This window comes from Ranitomeya variabilis, chromosome 8 (assembly GCF_051348905.1).
Source record: "Ranitomeya variabilis isolate aRanVar5 chromosome 8, aRanVar5.hap1, whole genome shotgun sequence".
In the NCBI taxonomy this organism is placed as follows: domain Eukaryota; kingdom Metazoa; phylum Chordata; class Amphibia; order Anura; family Dendrobatidae; genus Ranitomeya; species Ranitomeya variabilis.
This window is the reverse complement of record NC_135239.1, coordinates 204,030,145-204,053,232: the sequence shown is the minus strand read 5'-3', so window position 1 is coordinate 204,053,232 and position 23,088 is coordinate 204,030,145. Positions and strand designations below refer to the sequence as shown.

General features: G+C 41.1%; 2 protein-coding genes across 2 annotated transcripts in view; one reads left to right on the top strand and one right to left on the bottom strand.

Moving 5' to 3' along the window:
* The window catches only part of LOC143788851 (uncharacterized), a 29,974-nt gene extending 20,029 nt beyond the window's left edge, over positions 1 to 9,945 (top strand). Inside the window, exons 7-13 of the mRNA XM_077278764.1 lie at positions 2,160 to 2,250; positions 3,767 to 3,805; positions 5,242 to 6,477; positions 7,254 to 7,450; positions 7,722 to 8,089; positions 8,694 to 8,950; positions 9,677 to 9,945. Of these exons, the coding sequence (XP_077134879.1) occupies positions 2,160 to 2,250; positions 3,767 to 3,805; positions 5,242 to 6,477; positions 7,254 to 7,450; positions 7,722 to 8,089; positions 8,694 to 8,950; positions 9,677 to 9,831 (2,343 nt within the window). The 3' untranslated portion in view covers positions 9,832 to 9,945. The remainder of the gene's footprint in view (positions 1 to 2,159; positions 2,251 to 3,766; positions 3,806 to 5,241; positions 6,478 to 7,253; positions 7,451 to 7,721; positions 8,090 to 8,693; positions 8,951 to 9,676) is intronic.
* Positions 9,946 to 11,550: 1,605 nt separating this feature from the next.
* LOC143788850 (IgGFc-binding protein-like) lies at positions 11,551 to 21,709 on the bottom strand. Its single transcript, XM_077278763.1, has 7 exons — positions 21,655 to 21,709; positions 21,240 to 21,290; positions 16,765 to 18,000; positions 16,016 to 16,227; positions 13,942 to 14,309; positions 11,777 to 12,033; positions 11,551 to 11,696 (listed from the first exon to the last, which is right to left on the bottom strand). The coding sequence occupies exons 1-7, from the start codon at positions 21,695 to 21,697 to the stop codon at positions 11,551 to 11,553; spliced, it is 2,313 nt and encodes a 770-aa protein (XP_077134878.1). The 5' UTR covers positions 21,698 to 21,709.
* Positions 21,710 to 23,088: the final 1,379 nt, after the last annotated feature.

Sequence of the window (23,088 nt, the reverse complement as noted above, 5' to 3'; positions counted from 1 at the left end):
TTGCTATCCACAACGTGTTTCATAGGTCCTTGTTGCGGCGGTACGTTGTGCCTGTGGTTCCTTCTGCTGAGCCTCCTGCTCCGGTGTTGGTTGAGGGCGAGTTGGAGTACGTGGTGGAGAAGATCTTGGATTCTCGTCTCTCCAGGCGGAGGCTTCAGTACCTGGTCAAGTGGAAGGGCTATGGTCAGGAAGATAATTCCTGGGTGGTCGCCTCTGATGTTCATGCGGCCGATTTAGTTCGTGCCTTTCATGCCGCTCATCCTGATCGCCCTGGTGGTCGTGGTGAGGGTTCGGTGACCCCTCACTAAGGGGGGGGGGTACTGTTGTGATTTTGCTTTTTGCTCCCTCTAGTGGTCATTAGTGATTTGACTCTGGAGCGTCTGTCTTTTCCTATATCCTCACCTGGGCCGTTAGTTCAGGGGCGTTGCTATATAAGCTCCCTGGACCTTCAGTTCAATGCCTGGCATCGTTGAAATCAGAGCTAATCTGTTGTGCTCTTGTCCTCTGATCCTGGTTCCTGTTTTTCAAGCTAAGTCTGCTTCTTTGCTTTTTGCTTTTGTTTTGTTTGGTATTTTTGTCCAGCTTGTTCCTATCTGTATCCTGACCTTTGCTGGAAGCTCTAGGGGGCTGGTGTTCTCCCCCCGGACCGTTAGACGGTTCGGGGGTTCTTGAATCTCCAGCGTGGATTTTTATAGGGTTTTTGTTGACCAGATAAGTTATCTTGCTATATTCTGCTATTAGTAAGCTGGCCTCTCTTTGCTGAACCTGGTTAATTTCTGTGTTTGTCATTTCCTCTTACCTCACCGTTATTATTTGTGGGGGGCTTGTATCTTGCTTTGGGGTCCCTTTCTCTGGAGGCAAGAGAGGTCTTTGTTTTCTTCTCCTAGGGGTAGTTAGATTCTCCGGCTGGCGCGAGTCATCTAGCGATCACCGTAGGCATGATCCCCGGCTACTTCTAGTGGCGTTAGGAGTAGCTATTTGGTCAACCCAGTTACCACAGCCCTATGAGCTGGATTTTTGTATCTTGCAGACTTACACGTTCCTCTGAGACCCTGTCCACTGGGGTCATAACAGTGGTCACAAAAACAAGGCAATTTATTCTTGTAATTTGATTATTTAGAAATAATAAAACCTTAGTGCGCCACAGATGGCATCTTCCCATACCTGTAATCAGTCAAGGACGAATCGCCTGGCATTGGCATTGACTAATCACTCTTGTTTTCAATACCTAAACCTGATTTACCAATAAAAGATGAGAGGTTTTGTTACTCCACCCTTTCAATAAAACTCGTAATAAAGGAGATAAGAGACGCTATAAAGTTCTTACCACTTCTGGGATATTAAAAATCTGGAAACAGCATGAAGATAATGGAGCGTTCCGAAGACTCGAGACTACGAAGATTTTCCATTTTGTTGATTTTTATGGGAATCTGCGTGACTGGTAAAGCCTATGCTAAGGTTTTTTTTTGTTATTGCTTAGTTTCCAAACTGTGGCTCTGGAATTGGTGCGAAACCACAACTCCCAGTACAGCCTTACAAGCTGCGTGGATATGCTGGGAGTTGGGATTTTGCAGCAGCAGTTCACCAGTACTTTTTCCCCTTAAATGTCGCTGCAGGATTAGGCTTCCTCGGGTTTCACAAAGGCAGATCCACTTTCTTCTATTTATGCTTTCATGTGACATCCATGATAGAGCCTCTTGAAACTTCTTAAATTAAAGAGTAGGTAGAATAATTATTGATCAGCTTTGCAAATTTTTTAAGTCTTTGTAATATACTGCAATACCGTATTTTCTTTCCTTCTCTCAAAAAACTCTACTGTTTTAACTGCCTGGTTCATACTCTTTTACAAGCTCCTTTGAACTGCTGCCCTGGCAAGAATCAAAAACTATGTGCAAACACTCTCCCTGTGTGAGCTTCTCTACTACCCTCCATCATCCTCAGACAGGGGATGTTTTGTAAATAGTTTCCGACTCTGGATTCTTGTTAGAGCAGCAGATCCAAGCAGATTGTAAAAGAGCATGAACTAGGAAGTTAAATGTATGATCATTGGGGGTCCCACCGCTGGGACTCACATGATAATGGGTAATGGGTGCCATGTCACATGTGTAAATGGAGCGATGGTGAGCATCCATGACTATCACTCCATTTTCTGTCCATAGGTGCAGTGGTCACACGCACTTTCCAATAGACCAATAGAAGTGAATAGAGGGTTAGACCTTTCTGTAAAGGTGAAAGGATATCCCGCACTCCGTAAGTGGACTAAAATCGTCAAGTTTATTTCAAGAACCCAAATATAGAGAGAACAGCAGATTCAGCAAAAACAACGCATTTCTACCATAAGGTCTTAATTAATTTATGCAAAGCTTCTCTTCTTCTACAACCTTCCAGCTGTATCTGGTCACCTATGATAAGGAAGCTACTGACGCCGTCACAGTGCAAGAGTCAAGAACCTTCTAGAAGTTGGGCATTGAGAAGGACAGCAGTAGCCTGGTCCCTCTGGGCCACCCAAATGATTCCATAATCAGTAATTACATCTAATTGCATATCAGTAATATCCAATGTATTACCACCAAATGGTCTTAAAAAAATAGTGTGTGGTGTTATTACTGCAGCCTTGACATCACAACTACAGCACATGACCACTGCAGCCAATCACTCAGGACAATAGTAATGTGCCATTGTCATGACCTCACCGATTCTTTTTAAATTCACATTTTCCAGCTTCGGCAAAATTGTCCCAAAAATTTGATTTACAACAAATCAATTAGTCACAAATTGCTAATATTGCCAAACTACCAACTGCCCTGAAAAGACGTATGTGACTCCTCGAGGTCTTCAAAAACCGTATCCAAACCATTTTCAAGACTTTTCTTAATGTAAACACAGCCTTAGTAATGTCAAAGTGACCTCACCGTATAAACAAACGGTAAACGGTAGACTTTCATACTTTTTTAAATTAAAAACCGCTGTCCAAACATTGTCCCACATTGAGCCAAAAGCACCATCTCTGACTGGCACTGATTTTAGACTATCTTTCCTGTAAAAAAAAATATTGCGCTGGGTAGTTGAGGCTTTCCAGTGCATTAAGAATTAATAAAAAAAAGTGTGTAATTGTAATTCAAATGCAAAAAGACAGATGCCAGCGACGCCGTGTCACTAATCAATCACATTGAGTCTGGCACTGCTTGGGGTCTTTTTCTCTCCCCTTATCAATCCAATTTTTGCACTAGGGAAGTCAGACGGCTGTATAACTCAGACAAGGATCGCAATACAATGATCGGACTGGTTGTCGGCTCTCCTTACCAAAGCGTGACAGCTGCATAGAAATATATGCTGTCACACTCAGGTTGGGAGAGCCGACTGCCAGTCCAAGCGTTGCATTGCGATCCTCGTCTGAGTTATACAGCCATTTGACTCTTCCCTTATTCACAGACTACTACTCTCATCGTCTTTACTGCTGCTGAAGTATAACACATTAGTTTCTGGAGTATTTTTCCAATGTTTTAGCACTTTTTCCCTCTATATTTCTGTAAAATGTCTTCGGCTATTTTTTTGGGGCAATCAAATTGCAAATTGTTTTTAGTCGCTCGCATCTGCAAATGTGATAAAATTGGACATGAAATTGATTAAAATAGAATCAATTAGTCCATTTCTAATTGTTTCACTGATAATTTTAATTATTGCAATAAAATTTCACTGGATAAACGCATCTTAGAATATTACAGATATGTCTGACCTGAAACTTTTATTTCTGTTCTGTCTACAGATATCACCCCAGAATCCGAGAATTGCTTTTTAAAACCAGGTAGCGTGTGTATTTTACATATATTTGTTCTCTATAAAAAATTGTCATTAAAGGGGAATTCCACCAAATTGCATCACTTGTATGTAAGAAACATTCAACTAATGATCAAACTTTATTTGTATAAAACCAGAAAATCTTTTCTAAGTCACTAACTTTTAATATAATTTTTGGTCCAAAAATTATGTTGACATAATTTGCTTTATTTGTCTTGACAGTGGCTTTTCTTTTACTAAAACAGAGATCCAATTCCCATAGAGTCTACAGTGAAATATTACAATATTGTCTTCCTGCTGCCACCACTAGAAGGCGCTCAGGAGCCTACTGCATACTATACTGCATTCTATGCATTAAACTCTATGATACCAAAGTATGTAACATGCGCCTAATCTTCCACTAGCAGCAGCTACAGATAGCAAGGAATTATATTTAATGCGTCCGTCACGAGGGTTTCATTGTCACTTCAAAGAATAGAAATATTATACAACTGTAACTACTGTATAAGGGTCAAAGGAACTAAGGTGGTCTGCTGTGACCCTAGATACTAGTGAACCGGCTCCCTGGGTGTGAGTGCAAGATAATGTCTCTTTATAAGGACTTTTCCCATGAACACATGTTGCTGGATGACAAATCAAACAAAAACCCTGAATTTTAATTAAGGAGCCACATTGGTATATAAAAATACACTTTAGTTTACTAGTGGAAGTGATGTTTACTATGTTTATTATAAATATCTTTACTATGTTTCCTGATGTTTATTGATGTTTATTATAATATGTTTACTATGTTTACTGATGTTTACTAGTGGAACTGATATATAGAACACATTGATACAATAGGTAGCAGGTATAAAACTTGTTAATCACATCTGCATTGCACTGAGGTCCATGTGTTGTGGTTGCAGATGGCGGCACATATCGTATGAGAAGCATATCATTTTTATAGCACACTTGAATGGGGACTACCATTTCTAGCTTGCTCTCCGTCCATCTACAGCTCAGTTTGGTGCAGTATCCATGCTCCGGCCTAGTATCTCCTCAGTGATGTTTCTATGTTCGGCCTACACATAGCCTCTGTCCCCATCGTCTCTTTCGCTGTCTCAGGGTCCCCACTAACCCACAGTTATACCTCGCCGACCTACGGCTCCCTCTGTATCATGGAAGATGAGCTTGCCTGTCTGCTTTTCCCCTCTTTACCCAGGGACCGCAATGTTACTTTCTGTTGTTCCCGATATTATCACATTTGCAGGGCATAATAATAAATTACACAGTTGCATCAAACATCACATAAAAAACAATGTTTTAGTATCACACATCACAGCAATAGTAATCCTCAGGGGGTATCAGCCATCTTCCCCTCTCCTTTACAAAGGGACAATTCAGGGATGCCATAGTTTACAACTGTATTACCAGATGTTTTCCTTTTTTTTCTTCCACCAGGAGAGATCAAAACAACATTTGTGACGGCTTTCATGGAAAACATCAACAGAAACTCAGGAACAAGTTTCCAGCTGTATCTTGTGACCTGTGATGAAGCCGCTACGGTCATGGTCACGGTGCCTCAGCCATTCTTCAATAAGACGGTTCACGTCCCTCAGAACAGTAGTAGCCTGGTGACCCTGGACTACACGTTTATGATCCCAGGACAGGGCATCACTTCCAAGGTCATAATGGTGACATCCGATGTGGCCATATCTGTATTTGGATTCAACACCCACTCGGTCACCTCTGATGCAATGACCTGTCTACCGCAAGAAGACCTGGGTGAGGAGTATTATATCGTTACTCCTGGTGAGGGAGAATATGAGCAGTCATCATCAGCTAGGGGACAATTTGTGGTGGCCAATGGATTTGAACAACAAGTTCAAGTGAACGTTACAGTCTCAGGATCCATCACATATAATGGGATTTCCTACAAAACTGGAGATTCGTTCACATTTTCACTGGGAAATCAAGAAGTCATTCAGTTTCAAAGCTCTGATGACCTCACTGGAACCAAAATTTTTTCTTCAGCCCCAGTGGCCGTGTTTGCCGGACATTCCTGTTATAAGGGAAGTACCTCTGCTTGTGACACCCTCATGGATCAGCTTCATCCTGTGAAGAACTGGGGGAATGTCTTTGCGGTGTTCCCATTCTTCACCCACACTCAGGATGTCATCACTATAGTTGGGGCAAGTCCTGATACCCGTGTGACTATTGATAGCCCAGGAGGTGCCACCAATCATAGTCTACAAGAAGGTGCCTATGTCCGAATCCCTGTACACAAAATCCTCCTCATCAATGCCACCAAACCTGTGATGGTCTCATATATATTCCAGGAATCTAGTTCACCTGGGATACTATATACGTATGATCCATTTCTTACCACCGTCCCACCATCATTACTGGGAAGAAGATATTACAGGTTTGCGACTCAGTCTTCCTACGACAACTTCATCCTCATCGTTTCTCAAGTGTCTTCAGACTCGGAGTTCTATCTGGATGGAAAACCACTAAGTTCTTACTCAACGACCAGGAAAGAATTCAATGGTTTCATAGGATGGCAAGTCACATTGGGGAAGACTGAGGGACATCATGAGATCTACCATGAGACCTCCACATTCACACTTTATGTGTTTGGTACTGAACGTAGTGTCTCCTATGGATATTCAATGGGTGAGAGTGGACCATATCCAGGTGAGAGACAATCCACACAGCCTGAATTGACACGACATATATCATAGGTAATGGTCACATGGTTTAGTTGCAATGAGTAGACAGTGACATACACACTATAGAAGACAAAGGACCCCATAGCAAAAATCTAAACTATGGTTTCAGAGTTTTCCAGATATTTCGACTCCTTCTAGACTCCTGTAACAATTCTCCAAACCCGTGTTTTTTTAAAATGAAATTCTTCAAATGATCACACTCATGTTCTTTAGATCTACAAACGTTTGGAATATAAGACGTAATATTAAACCAAGATGTTATATAAATGTATGAATCCATCTTTACTCTGTTCCCACTACCGACAAGTGGAAACCTCCAGTATACCCAAGAAAAAGTGGTTTATATCTACCACAATCCTTTTCGTAAAAAAAATATCTCTGACAATAAGCCGATCACAATCACCAGCGATCAGCAGTAATCTGTGAGGGAATCTGGTAAAAAGTGATCAGTTTTGGAGCAGCACCACCGCAGGAGAAATGAAGTACTGCACATTCTCCATTAAAACCAGTGGACTGTTAAAGTACATGGATATATTGGGACCAAGTTGTGAGTCTTAAATTAGGGACCCCCTTATTAACTAATAAAAGTATCTGAACATGAGTTTTACAACAACAACCCCCCTAAACTACGACAGCTGTTGAGCAGGTGACTCAGAGGATTATGGACTACTCGTATATTCACCACCAATTTTTAGGCTTTGTGAGGCTTTTATATGTGTTTATGTTTTGTACTTATTTCAGAATCACCGCAGGAACCGGAAAGTTCGATGCGTTGCCTCCCGGATGCCGCAGAGTACATCTTACCATACAGCCTGGTATCGGGAGCTCACCTGGATGTACTTGATATTCATCTGAAGGACCCTCTGTGCCGAGCCGAAGAGGAGAAGGATCACTACCTCATCAAGATACCATTCAGCAGATGCGGGTCCAGTGTTCTGGTGCGTTTTCCAAATTTAGAAATCTTATGCAAAATCTGTTTGTAAAATATCTTTATTAGTTTATCTACTACTGGACTAGATGGAGGACAGTCACTTGTAAGAGGGTGAAGGACAGACTTTTCTGACCCTCTTACAACCAACAACATGATTGATCCTATTCATGACGTCCATGGATGCCTAACACTGGACACATCCAGGGACTGTAAAGTTCAACTGTGAAGAGACCGGGGTTATTACAGTTATTACATTGTAAATTTTGATGTTTCCATAGAATGAAGATGATAAAACCTATTATATCAACACGATCTATGGGACGGTCCCCGGGACCGGCGTCCATCGCATTGAGATCCCGGTGAGGTGTGAAATGCAGGCCAACGAGACTCTCGACTTCAGTTTCCAACCTAAAGTCACCGACGTCGTCTCTTTTGGACATTATAACGTATCACTGAGACTTTACCAAGCAGATAACTTCACTGACCTGGTGACTACGTATCCCTACGAGGTGGACATTCATGGCAGCCTCCACGTGGAGTTCAGGGTGGAGTCGGAAGATGAACATCTCCAGATACTTGTAGAGAAATGCAAATCTTCTCCGTCACTGGGGGAATCCGAGCAGATGTACAATCTCATCCAACAGGGGTAAGTAACATAACTGGGGGTCCTATAACAATACCGGCAGAGGGCTCCCAGTAAAGACCAGTTAAATGCCCCTAGAAAACAGAGTGTCTCGAAAAGCAAAACCAGCAGAGTGCTCCCCATGAAGACCAGTCCCAGCAATGTGTACCCACTGAACCGATTATCCAAAGCCTCTCCCTTCTGCTTCGGAAGGTGAGAGACCTGTTTTGATTCATCTGCCACTTGCCAGGTATTGGCGGTATTCAGGGATGGACTGGGACTGAAATTCAGCCCTGGCATCGTAGCAGATAAGGCAGCCCATAACCAGACAGGCCCTTCTGGCATTTGCCAGAATTGCCAGACGGCCAGTCTGACCCTGTAGGTATGTAAAGAATGGTAACGGTGAGTGCCACCAATAAATAGTGCCAGCAGAGTGTCTCACCTGTATAGACGGTGGTAGCTCAGCACTTCCGTTTCATAACATGTTTGCTATCTGAAGTAACCACTAGGGGCGCACTTTCCATTAAAGTCAAGGATAACCATATAAATAAATATTCTTCTGTAATACTTTCATGCTCTTCTGTTATTTTTTACAATCTTAGTACAATCCTGGTTTCTTCTATTTCAGCTGCTCCCAGGACTCGACTCTACAGAACCATCTGGTCCCGGATCAGCGGCTGCAGCGCTTCAGTGTTCATGTATTCAAGTTTGACAACTTTCCAGAAGTTTATCTGTCCTGTAACGTCATCATCTGTCACAATGGAACCGTCCCGAACCGCTGCACCCAAGGCTGCCTCACCCCGAGACACAGACGAGACACCCGCAGCTCGAGAGTGCAACTCAGATCGGCCAGGTTATCCCAGGGGCCCATCAGGGTCTCATCGGGTGAGAAGATCACGGTGACATACAGTACACCTATGTTCCTTACTTTTTAGGAAATTCTACTCCTTCATGAACCTTGCACACAAGTACTAGCCACACCTCAATAATAGCAGCCAAAATGTTACCAGCCACATCAGTGGCACTAGTGTTTGCCATTATAAATGCCCCCATAATCATTGTGAACAGAATGCCCCCATAGACAGTACCTACTCATAGTCTTTCACAATGCTAGCCAAGCACTCCATATACAATGCTTGGAGGATATCCTCAGAAATATTGTTTACATATTACCCATAAACAGTGCCACATAGTACCCCTAAAAACAATGCCGAAAAAGTGCCCCTATAAACAGTGCCAAGGAAATACCACCCTAAAATAATGCCAAAGTGCCCCTATAAACAGTTCCAGAAAATTTCCAGCAGAGGGCCCCGTAAAGGGGTAGAAATCCCTATAAGTGACACCATTAAACAGTGGCAGGTATCGCCGCCAGTGCCAGATGTGTGCTACAATAGCAATGCCACTAAAAGCCCCCTTTACAAGTAGCACTAATTTAGTCCTCACTTTACATAGATACATGCATTATTATAATAAATGCATTTCCTCTATCTGTGGCGATTAAGTACTATACTGCAATACCACATACAGCCTGAAGACAGGGGTGGCGCTGTTTTTGGAATAAAGCAGCTACATTTTTCTAATTGTTTAACACCTTGTGTCTCTTTCCTGTAGATCAGCCCCAGATTCCTCGTACAGTCCCGGTGTCGGCACTTGCGGTGGTGATCGGGGTCTTGGGTCTCTTGTCGGTACTTGGACTGGTTCTACAGAAGCATCACTACAGGAGACGGGACTACACCCTGCTACAAAACATGGAAAATGATAACTAACTTTTATTTTTGCTTTCTATTCTTTCGGATAGCTGTTTTCTAATATTTTATACAATAAGTTGCTATCTGGTCACACGGATATGGTTTATGGATCTGAAATAAAGTAATTGGGCTAAAAGCATCTGCAGCTTCATTCAGGCGCATTCAAAGTAACAGATGCCATAAAACAAACATGTAGTATTGATTAAAAAAAAACTCCTACAGATTTGTGTATAGAGCTCTTAAGCAGAACTAGGTGTTTCCATAGTTACAGATGCTTGAGAAAGTCTCAGTATGAGCCGATACGTCGATAGATAGATAGATAGATAGATAGATAGATAGATAGATAGATAGATAGATAGATAATACATAGATAGATAATACATAGATAGATAGATAGATAATAGATAGATAGTTAATAGATAGTTAATAGATAGATAATACATAGATAGATAGATAGATAGATAGATAGATAGATAGATAGATAGATAGATAGATAATAGATAGTTAATAGATAGATAGATAATAGATAGATGATAGATAGATAGATAGATAGATAGATAGATAGATAGATAATAGATATATGATAGATAGATAATAGATAGATAATAGATAGATGATAGATAGATATATAGATAGATAGATAATAGATAGATAATAGATAGATATAGATAGATAGATAATACATACATAGATAGATAGATAGATAATAGATAGATGATAGATAGATAGATAGATAATAGATAGATGATAGATAGATAATAGATAGATAATAGACAATAGATGATAGACAACAGATAGATAGATAATAGATAGATAATAGATCGATAGGTAATACATAGATGATAGATAGATAGATAATAGATAGATGATAGATAGATAGATAGATAGATAGATAGATAGATAGATAGATAATAGATATATGATAGATAGATAATAGATAGATAATAGATAGATGATAGATAGATATATAGATAGATAGATAATAGATAGATAATAGATAGATATAGATAGATAGATAATACATACATAGATAGATAGATAGATAATAGATAGATAATAGATAGATAGATAGATAATAGATAGATGATAGATAGATAATAGATAGATAATAGACAATAGATGATAGACAACAGATAGATAGATAATAGATAGATAATAGATCGATAGGTAATACATAGATGATAGATAGATAGATAATAGATAGATAGATAGATAGATAGATAGATAGATAGATAGATAGATAGATAATATCTATATTTATCTTTATATTTATTTTTAAATGTGACCATTTTTCTTTGTCAGAAAAAAATACAAATTTATTGCTTAGAAATACGGAGACATGTCAGAAGTTTATAGAATAAAAGAACAATTTACATTTTACTCAAAAATATACCTATAAAGAGAAAAATCAGACAAAATGAAGATGTTGCAGTGGTCTCTTAATTTTTACCAGAGCTGTAGATAGATAATAGATAGATAGATAGATAGATAGATAGATAGATAGATAGATAGATAGATAGACAATATATAGATAGATAATAGATAGATAGATAGATAATAGATAGATAATAGAAAGATAGATAGATTGATAATAGATAGATAAATAGATAATAGATGATAGATAATAGATAGATAATAGATACAGTAAATAGATTGATAACATTTTAACAACCTTCCTTCCATAGACCCAGGTCCCAGAACAACTTTATCAAATGTCCCAGTATATAGATGACTCTTTTAGGAACAATTATTGCCGCTTTGTTGGATAGCCGCCATCTTTTTCCGGTAATATTCTTTCTGAATGACCAGGGCCAGTGCTGCCAGAAGCACCATGATACCCATGATGGCGACCAGCACTGGTGCCAGGATATCACTGTGCCTGTCTGTGATAAGATGAAGACGACCATGGGTGTAAAGACAACTCATCACCATCCTTTACATATAAAGTACGGCGACTACTTACTAGCCCTAAACACAATGGGGCCCTCCGATAATCTGGCGGTGTCCAGTTCTTCCCCCGAGGTGCGGACGTCCCGTCTCAGTCTTGGGGTGATACAGCCCTGAGTGCAGCGATTCGGGGAGGTGGAGTTGTGACAGATGATCACATTAGCGCTCAGGTAGACTTCATGGAAATGATCAAACTTAACCACATGGAAAGTTAAGCGCTGCCGGCGCCGGTCTGTCACCGGGTGATCCTGTAAGGTGGAGTCCTGGCGGCATCTGAGGACAGAACAAAGACTGTATTATTGTATTATTGGCCATATTTAGTTTCTATCTTACGTCTATTACTAGAGATGAGTGATTCAATTCAACTGGAATTGGTCTCTGCTCAAATTTTACAACAATCTGCCTTCGCCAAATTGCCGATTTTTTGTAATTAGCTTCTGTGTGGATTCAGCCACTGGCCGCCATTCTTCTGAGCCTTAATACATGATATAGGAGAAATGCCCCATATCTATCGAGCCCAGACAGGCAGGCCACTGAGTATTGGGAGGGATGTCTGTGGCGATGAATGCAGGGCCTAAATAGTTAGCACACTGAGCTGCTGTGTTAGACGACAAGTCATTGAGGGTGAAGATATAATATTAGTTTGTCTCCCCATTTTTCTTAATGTTGGGACAGTGTTTTGTTTGAGCACAGAAGGAGATTGAAGATAGAAACAAGAAGCCATAACTGTAAGCCACCAAGTGAAGGAGAGCGTAACACTTGCCAATTGGCGTGCCATCCCAAGGAACTAATTAGGGGCATGTGAGACACTTCATTATGCACTGATGTGTTCTTCCCCAGGAGCAAGATATAGGTTATACTGGTTAGAGAGACGCCATAGCAGAAGGGGGAAAGAACCTCAATGGTGTAAGTGAAGAGAGTGTCCCCCAACATGGCGGATGGGAGTGTAACACCCCAGGTAACCGGTTGTTACAGTGATGTTGCCTTCCCTTCGGGGAGGGCAATATCATGCTTGGAGGCAATGGAATTCTCTTTACCAGGTAAGCACACGCATGCAACACATTCCAAATCCAGGCCAGGAGGGGGAGCTCAGGACCCGGATTCAGGGGAGCTTCCCTCAGCTATATGTATCCTGACCTGGAGGAGGAGCAAGGCATTTGGTCAAGGGAGACCAAGGAGAGAGGACAGTCTGGGAGAGACACTGAAGGAGAAGGAAGTCTGGAACTGAGAGCAGACAGAGAGGCCGAGCAGCCACGAGGGAGCTGCAGCATCTGGAAGGAGTGAGAGAACTCAAAGGGTTGTATGTGGTGGAGCTACAGGGGGAGGAGCAAAGGAGAGGAAAAGGGGCTCAGAGGGGAACTGTGACAGGGAACCCTCAGAGCCAAAGCACGGAGGCCGGGTACCGGGAGCCCGAGGCTTTTGTGGGACTCTAAGACACAGAGCAGAACCGGAGGGCCAAGAACTGTATGTAATTGGCCCGCACCACACCTGAGACGCAGCAGCACCTGAAGAGCCCAGGGCATGATACAGTCCCTGTAAAATGGCTCAAGCTGCCCGTCATGCAGGTATCTGTCCCAGGACAGGGGGAAAGAATGAGGACCTTGTTAGGAAGCTTCAGGCAGGAGGGACCTCATAAAACAGGAGGAAAGGCTCACGGACCTCAACTGGGAAGTAGATTCTCCCATTGCCTCTGAGCCGGCTGGACCACAGGACACCTGTACCTGGTACCCTGGAATGTGGACTACTACCACCAGTAAACCAGGTATAGACTTTACAACTCTGGGTCCTCCACTTATTCGTCGGCATACACCATCCTTGCCACACACCTTGGGAGCCCTGGGGACCCCGCTTCACCTGTGGGAAGCGTTATCATCTAGCTGCAACAACCAAACCCCAGAGGACCCCTTTAAGCAGCGTCGGTCCCAATTGACCGAGAACCACAGGTGGCGTCACGAACAATAGACTTTATCCATAATTCCCCTTAAAAGACCTTTCCCCTTTAATTGGGTGTGCAGGGCCACGGACCGGGTCGCAGCCACCGTGACATCCCCTCCGAGCAGACCGGACCCAGTACCGAGTACCCCACGGCCCAGGTGGGCGACTCGGAGGAAAGAGAAGTACCACATCAGGGACAGCCAGGTACGTCTGTGTGTGAGGGACAGTGATTCTTTTGGCTCTCACCCATGGTGGATGATGTTGTATCTCTGATTTGTGTCCTCTAATGACGGGGAAGCAGTGAGGGATTCTGTGAATATCCGCAGCTCCTCATCCACTGACTCCACCACGAGCTCCACATGTAGGTTGCTGTGCAGATCCACCTCATGAGGATAAAGGGTGATGGGGTCAGTGAAGCCCTCGCTCTGGTAGAGTCTCATGGACACGTTGTAATAACCTTTACAGATCACATTCTTCACTTGAGGTTTTATCACCAGTTCCAGAGACTTATTACTCTCCATTTCACACTTCACTGGGATCTCGATACGATGGACGTCTGTGTCAGGGACAGTCCCGTAGATGGTGTTGGCGTAGAACGTTCTCCCATCCTCGGACTGAAGAAGAAAATACGTGAAGGTTACAGACAGTGGATCATGGAATCCGCTCACCACATACATCTCCTGCTTTCTCCTCGGCTCAGTCTCTCCTGCTGTTTCCTTTCTTACTGACATTTTCTCTCTTTCTCCACATTTATCTCTGTCTCTTGCTGAAGCTTTATTGTTCTATTTTTCTTTAAACTGTTTCTTTCTCTTTCTCCCTCTCACTTTTTGTCTCCTCTGTTCTTCACTTTCTTTTATTTATCTTTCTCAAGCTCAATATCTATAGTTCTCTCATTTTCTATATAATCTTTCTTTTTATTACTATCTCTTGTTCTGTCTCCAATTATTTATTTATTTTATTTTCTACTTTATCTTTTTTTTCTTTCTCTTTTTATTTATTTCCTGTCTGATGTTTTCTCTTTTCTCACTCTCAATTTTCTGCTTCACATTTTGAGCTTTCCTTTTTTCTTTCTCACATTCTTTCTTTTTTCCCTTGCACTCTCTCCATTTATTTGTTTTTCCTTCTTTTTATCTTTCTTTCATTCTTTCATTTTTTTCTTCAACTCTCTCCATTATTGTCTTTTTTCCATCCTTTCTTTCTTTCATTCTTTCTCACATTCCTTCTTTTTTCCTCTTGCACACTCTTCATTTATTTATTCTTTCCTTCTTTTTTTCCATCCTTTCTTTCTTTATCTCTTACTTCCTTTCTCCATTTTTATTTTTTCTTCTCTCATGTTTTCTTTCAACACTCTCAATTTTATTTTACTCTTTTCCATCTCTATCTCTCGCTTTCTTTATCTTTCTTTCTCTTTTGTCTCTTTATTTATTTTTCCCTTCATTCCTGCCTTCCTTCCTGCCCTTCTTTCCTCCTTTCTTCCTTCCCTCCTTCCTTCTTTCCCTCACTCCCTCCTTCTTTCTTTCCTTCCTTCCATCTCTCTCCCTCCCTCCCTTCCTTCACCTCCTTTCTTCCTTCCCTCCCTCTCTCCTTCCTTCCCTCCCTCTCTCCCTCCTTCCTTCCTTCCCTCCTTCCCTCCCTCCTCACTACCTTCCTTCCCTCCCACTCTCCCTACTTCCTTCCCTCCTTCCTTCCCTCCCTCCTTCCTCACTACCTTCCTTCCCTCCTTCCTTCCTTCCCTCCCACTCTCCCTACTTCCTTCCCTCCCTCCTTCGTTCCTTCCCTCCTTCCTTCTTTCCATCCTTCCTTCCTTCCTTCCCTCCTTCCTTCCCTTCCTCTTTCCTTCCTTCCTTCCCTCCTTCCTTCCTTCCCTCCTTCCTTCCCTTCCTCCTTCCTATAGCTTTTTCTTGTCTGCTCTCTTACCTTTCCTCATTTCTTGCTCTATACTTCTCCATGCCTCTTACTCCCTTTTCCCTCTTGCCCCCCATTCTCTGGTGAGGGGTCCTCCTCAGCACAGATTTCTCCTTTGCTTACCATTACAGCCACAGCAGCATACCCCAGCTCCCACTAGGGGGCGCTCACTGCATGTTATTATTTACAGCTGTTTTTTTTTAAATCCAAACTCTGAAATTGAGGGGAGTAAAAGCCTAAATTAAAATACACTACATTTGGCAGAGAGTTCATTGGGCACCATTCGGAGTTTTGCTCTGGAGATCTATCATTTTTGTTACCCCCTGGTGACAGTTGCTTATAAAACATTTTTTTTTTTTTGCCATTTCCAGGATCATTGCCTTCAATATGTTTCCCATTTAGCAGAGCTCTTCACCAGAACTTTAGATCCACAACCGCTGAACGGTATTTTAATAAGAATATTATTTCCTTCCCGTTCTGCCAGGCAGAGAGGATCTTCAAGGTGGATATCTGCAACATCTAAGGAGGCTTCCGACACCAAGCTGAAGGGTAACGTGTACTGGGCGCCATGCGGGAGACAATGGAGTCCACATCCCGCCTCTTGCATTGGTTGTAGAACATGTGGATCTAATAAAAGAACAAAGAGTTAATGATGGTAAATTAGGTGCTTAATATTTTTACCAAAACTTCTAAGAAGTAAAAGCAATGGGAGAGGTAGCGTGTGCCATGTGTGACGAGTATGGGGCTCATGGACTGTGGGGACCTCGTTTTATCTTGGCCTTGTCCCCATTTTGATGGACACTGAAAACCTGGAAAGCAATGTGATCAACACAATTTTTCCAAACTAAGTAAAAGGAAACTATTAGTGTAGGATCACCAAGGTTTCAAGGGTGATAGTGTCAAGCAGCTGCTGTAAAGGGGCCTGTTTTTTTTTAACTTTGCTATGGGCTTCCTTGTCCTCAATATGCACCACTGAGGTCCGGATTCATAAGCTTGGGCAAAAGTTGGGTCATTTAATAAAAAATCTTTCCTTTTTGCTAATGATGTGGTGAATGTATAATAATGGGAATAAAAGTTGACTGAACTGAAATGAAGCCACCCATTATGGGTTTGAACACCTCTACCCATCCTCCTCTGTTTCTGTAGTGTATCCTAACTCCTCACCTGCACATGGTCTTCCATGACCCACCGAATATCCATAAGAGACAGTAGATCCAGTCCCATAAACATAAAGTGTGAATGTGGAGGTCTGGTGGTAGATCTCATGCTGACCGTCAGTTTTACCCAATGTGACTTGCCGACCTATAAACCCATTGAATTGTTTCTTGGTCGTTGGGTAAGAACTTAGTCGTTTTCCATCCAGGTAGAACTCCGAGTCTGAAGACACTTGAGAAACGATGAGGAGGAAGTTGTCGTAGGAAGACCGTGTGACAAACTGGTAATATCTTCTTCCCAGTAATGATGGTGGGACGGTGGTAAGAAATGGATCATACGAATATTGTAACCCAGGTGAACTAGATTCATGGAGTAAATATGAGACCATCGCAGGTTTGGTGGCATTGATGAGGAGGATTTTGTCTACAGGGATTCGGACATGGGCACCTTCTTGTAGACTATGTTTCGTGACACCTCTTGGGCTATCAATAGTCACACAGGTATCCGGACTTCCCGCAACTATAGTGATGACATCCTGAGTGTGAGTGAAGAATGGGAACACAGCAAAGACGTTCCCCCAGTTCTTCACAGGATGGAGCTGATCCATGAGGACATCACAAGCCGAATCACTTCCCTTATAACAGGAGTGTCCGACAAACACGGCCACCGGGGCTGAAGATGAGACTTTGGTTCTCGTGAGGTCATCAGAGCTTTGAAACTGAATGACTTGTTGGTTCCCCAGTGACAATGTGAACGAATCTCCAGTTTTGTAGGAAATCCCATTATATGTGATGGATCCTGAGACTGTAATGTCCACCTGGACTTCAGGTTCAAACCCATTGGCTACTGCAAATTGTTTTCTGGTTCCAGACACTTGCCCACCTATTCCTCCCCCTGGAGTAACGATATAATACTCCACACCAAGGTCTTCTTGTGGTAGACAGGTCATGGCGTCAGAGGAGACCTTGTTTGTGTTGAAGGCAAAAACAGATATGGCCACATTGGACATCACCATTACAACCTTGGAAGAGATACCTTGTCCTGTGATCATATACGTGTGATCCAGGGTCACCAGGCTACTACTGTTCTGGGGAACATGCACCATCTTGCTGAAGAACGGCTGGGACACCGCCACCGTGACTGTAGCCGCTTTATCAAAGGTCACAAGATACAGCTGGAAACTTGTGTCTGAGTTTACGAGAATGTTCTGCATGAAGGTGGTTATAAATTTTCTTTGTATCTGTCCTGGTGGAAAAGGAACAAAAATGTAGTGTAATATATAGAATTAGTGAATGAATTTAGAAGACAAGAAAGGTCTGGTCAGTGGCTGATCACAAGTGACTGTAAGAGACACTAATGGTCCTCAAGAATGAGAATGGGTCTTTCCTTCAGAGAATACCAGGTCTGAGTATGAGCTACTGGGGGAAGCGTCTCTCTGACTATGTAAATATTCGGTATGGCACTATTATGCTCTGTATATACTGTATAGCACTATTATGCTCTCTATATACTGTATGGCACTATTATGCTCTGTATATACTGTAGAGCACTATTATGCTATGTAAAATTTCTGTATGGCACTATTATGCTCTGTGTATACTGTATAAAAATATTATGCACTGTATATACTGTATGGCACTGTTATACTCTATATACTGTATGACACTATGCAGTGTTTATACTGTATAGCACTATTATGCTCTGTATATACTGTATGGCACTATTATGCTCTGTATATACTGTTTAGCACTATTATGCTCTGTATATACTGTATGGCACTATTATGCTCTGTTTATACTGTATGGCACTATTATGCTCTGTGTATACTGTATAAAAATATTATGCACTGTATATACTGTATGGCACTGTTATACTCTATATACTGTATGACACTATGCAGTGTTTATACTGTATAGCACTATTATGCTCTGTATATACTGTATAGCACTATTATGCTCTGTATATACTGTTTAGCACTATTATGCTCTGTATATACTGTGTAGCACTATTATGCTCTGTATATACTGTGTAGCACTATTATGCTCTGTATATACTGTATGGCACTATTATACTCTGTATATACTGTATGGCACTATTATGCTCTGTATATACTGTTTAGCACTATTATGCTCTGTATATACTGTATGGCACTATTATGCTCTGTTTATACTGTATGGCACTAATATGCTCTGTATATACTGTATAGCAGTATTATGCTCTGTATATACTGTGTAGCACTATTATGCTCTGTATATACTGTATGGCACTATTATGCTCTGTATATACTGTATAGCAGTATTATGCTCTGTATATACTGTATGGCACTATTATGCTCTGTATATACTGTATGGCACTATTAGAGAAGAAAAAACCTCCAATGTAAAGGAACAGAAATAACAAGGAATATCAGAAATGACACACTAAAAAAAAAATCATGAGCTCACTAAAAAGGACCTGCCCATCCAGCTAAGCACTTAAAACAGGGCGGTATTTCCTAGTCAAAACCCTTTGGTAAATGCAGGTGCTATGATACTGGAGTCCCACTAAAGTAATCACTGCTGTAAAAGCATGTGTATAGCACAAATTCACTACCCCATAAAAATTAGCACTATTAGGCTCAATTACCAGTCAGCTGAAGTGAGCATTTGACTACTTACATAGTGCCTGATGTCCGTGTATTCACTATTATGCTCTGTATATACTGTTTAGCACTATTATGCTCTGTATATACTGAGTAGCACAATTATGCTCTGTATATACTGTATGGCACTATTATGCTCTGTATATACTGTTTAGCACTATTATGCTCTGTATATACTGTATAGCAATATTATGCTCTGTATATACTGTATGGCACTATTATGCTCTGTATATACTGTATGGCACTATAATGCTCTGTGTATACTGTGTAGCACTATTATGCTCTGTATATACTGTATGGCACTATTATGCTCTGTATATACTGTATAGCACTATTATGCTCTGTATATACTGTATGGTACTATTATGCTCTGTATATACTGTATGGCACTATTATGCTCTGTGTATACTGTGTAGCACTATTATGCTCTGTATATACTGTATGGCACTATTATGCGCTGTATATACTGTATAGCACTATCATGCTCTGTATATACTGTATGGTACTATTATGCTCTGTATATACTGTATAGCACTATTATGCTCTGTATATACTGTATAGCACTATTATGCTCTGTATATACTGTATAGCACCATTATGCTCTGTATACACTGTATAGCACTATTATACTCTGTATATACTGTATAGCACTATTATGCTCTGTATATACTGTATAGCACTATTATGCTCTGTATATACTGTATAGCACTATTATGCTCTGTATATACTGTATAGCACCATTATGCTCTGTATACACTGTATAGCACTATTATACTCTGTATATACTGTATAGCACTATTATGCTCTGTATATACTGTATGGTACTATTATTCTCTGTATATACTGTATAGTACTATTATGCTCTGTATATACTGTATGGTACTATTATGCTCTGTATATACTGTATAGCACTATTATGCTCTGTATATACTATATAGCACTATTATACTCTGTATATACTGTATAGCACTATTATGCTCTGTATATACTGTATAGCACTATTATGCTCTGTATATACTGTATAGCACTATTATGCTCTGTATATACTGTATGGCACTATTATGCTCTGTATATACTGTATGGCACTGTTATGCTCTGTATATACTGTATAGCACTATTATGATCTGTGTATACTGTGTAGCACTATTATGCTCTGCATATACTGTATAGCACTATTATGCTCTGTATATACTGTATAGCACTATTATGCTCTGTATATACTGTATGGCACTATTATGCTCTGTATATACTGTATGGCACTATTATGCTCTGTATATACTGTATGGCACTATTATGCTATGTAAATATTCTGTGTGGCACTATTATGCTCTGTGTATACTGTATAGCACTATTATGCACTGTATATACTGTATGACACTATTATGCGGTGTATATAATGTACAGCACTATTATGCAGTGTATATATTATCTGTCACTATTATTCTCTGTATACACTGTATGGCACTATTATGCTCTGTATGTACTGTATGACACTATTATACTCTGTATTATATAGCACTATTGTGCATTTTATATACTGTGTATTGCTATTATGCACTATGTGGTATTATGTTTGGATAGGATTATTACATTGCATGTTTTGAAGCTAAGTTTTTCCATTCGAATGATTTCTGTCCGCCTCGAGACTCCACTAGGGGGAGCATAAGAGCTAACGGCATACAAATGGAGAATGTAAACTCAATATCAGACCCACATGCTGTAAGCTCCCCCTAGTGGTGGACGGAGGCAACAAGAATTTCATCAATTTTCACTTTTCCATCAATTCTAAGAACGTGTTCAATGGAGGATAAACAATGCAGGTAGTAAACATTGTACACTATACCTGGTATTGAACTGCATTTCTCAGATTGAGGAACTGACGCTGGGGTGACACCTGCAGACATAAGGAAACACATGACACCTATAGCACCCAAATATTTACCAGCAGGGTAATAGCCATAGTTAATGCAGAGGGGGCAGCGACACGAGGGGGCGGCTCCTCGACTCCTTTCTGGTCTGGTAGAAGGGAGACCGACCGCAGCATTAGGTTCCACAATGATTGCTTGTAGTTCATAACCTTAGATACACATAGATCTGCATAGGTGCTGCGTGCACAAAACGGTAGTAGTTTTTTTATGATGCACTAATTGCAAATTTGCTTTGTTCTTTCTGGATACATAAAAGAAATAAAATGGCTGAAAAAGTCATCACACATGTCAGATATATGAAAATATAAAAGATCTGAACTTTATACTCACAATGAAGGAAAGTCCAGAACAGAAGAGTCGCTGAGAAATCCATCCTGACTGCAGATCCCGCTCCCTGCACGTCTGATATAAAGCAGCCGGAGGTTACAGTTCTTCTAGGGAATTTCTCTGCATCCAGAAATCGCTTTTCTGTCCTCATTCCAAATCTATTAACCGCTGCGATGTCCTCTGCCGGGATCTAGGCAATTACAGCTCCTCTGTCCGGAGGAGACAAAGTGGGGCCCTGGGCAACAGTGTAAAGCGGGGCCCCAAATGCTGACATATTGCTCCATCATATTAACATGCGCTGAGTTCAGACCGCAAAACGAGTGCGATCGGCAATAATGAAACAGTTCGGCGCTTGTTTCCCGGCCTCTATACACCGGCTGAGGAAGAAAGACGGGCACATAATGATCACTAATAGATCACTCTGGCGCCATACAGTATCATGTTATTAGCAGCATATCTGCAGCTTACATGTGCTGCTGAGAACAAGGAATTATGTTCTGGCATAAACAATCCAATGACTTGATGAATAGGCAGAACTTTGCTTGTTTAGTGTAATACACCCCATAGTCCTCCATATAGAATAATGCACCCCATAGTCCTCCATATAGTATAGTGTGCATCATAGTCCTCCATGTAGTATAATGCACCCCATAATCCTCCATATAGTATAATGCACCCCATAGTCCTCCATATAGTATAAGGTGCCCCATAGTCCTCCATATGACACAATACACTCCATAGTCCTCCATATAGTATAATGTGCCTCATAGTCCTCCATATAGTATAATGTGCCTCATAGTCCTCCATATAGTATAATGCACACCTCACAGTCCTCCATATAATATAATGCGCCACATAGACCTCCATACAGTATAATACATCACATAGTACTCCATATATTATAATACACTCCATAATCCTCTACATAGTATAATGTGCCTCATAGTCCTCCAAATAGTATAATGTGCCCCATAGTCCTCCATATAATATAATACACCCCATAGTCCTCCATATAGTATAATGTGCCCCATAGTCCTCCACATAGTATAATGTTCCTCATAGTCCTCCATATAGTATAATGTGCCCCATAGTCCTCCATATAGTTTAATGCACTCCCCATAGTCCTCTATATAGTATAATGTGCCCCATAGTCCTCCACATAGTATAATGTGCCCCATAGTAAATAACGTTATGGTTTAACCCTATGTTTACCAGTGTTTCTCCAACGACAGCGAGGATGATGATCTCTGTAGTCTTTGTAGCAGCAAGATTATATATATATATATATATGCATCAACTCTGAAATCGTGGTTACACACAAGCAAACAGAACTCAGGACAATGACCCGATCACTTAAAATAACTTTGAAAATGAGTGGTTGTGGCCAGGAAGAACACAAGAAAATATTACAGAAATTCATCATGACGTTTATGTGCC

What these genes read in the sequence shown, in the direction of transcription:
- LOC143788850 (XM_077278763.1), bottom strand. Translation starts at nt 21,697, where the DNA reads ATGGATTTCTCAGCGACTCTTCTGTTCTGGACTTTCCTTCATT. An exon ending in TCATGGAAGACCATGTGCAG is followed by an intron (nt 16,228 to 16,764) that starts GTGAGGAGTTAG and finishes TTCTTTTATTAG; the next exon opens with ATCCACATGTTCTACAACCA. An exon ending in TACAACATCATCCACCATGG is followed by an intron (nt 12,034 to 13,941) that starts GTGAGAGCCAAA and finishes TTCTGTCCTCAG; the next exon opens with ATGCCGCCAGGACTCCACCT.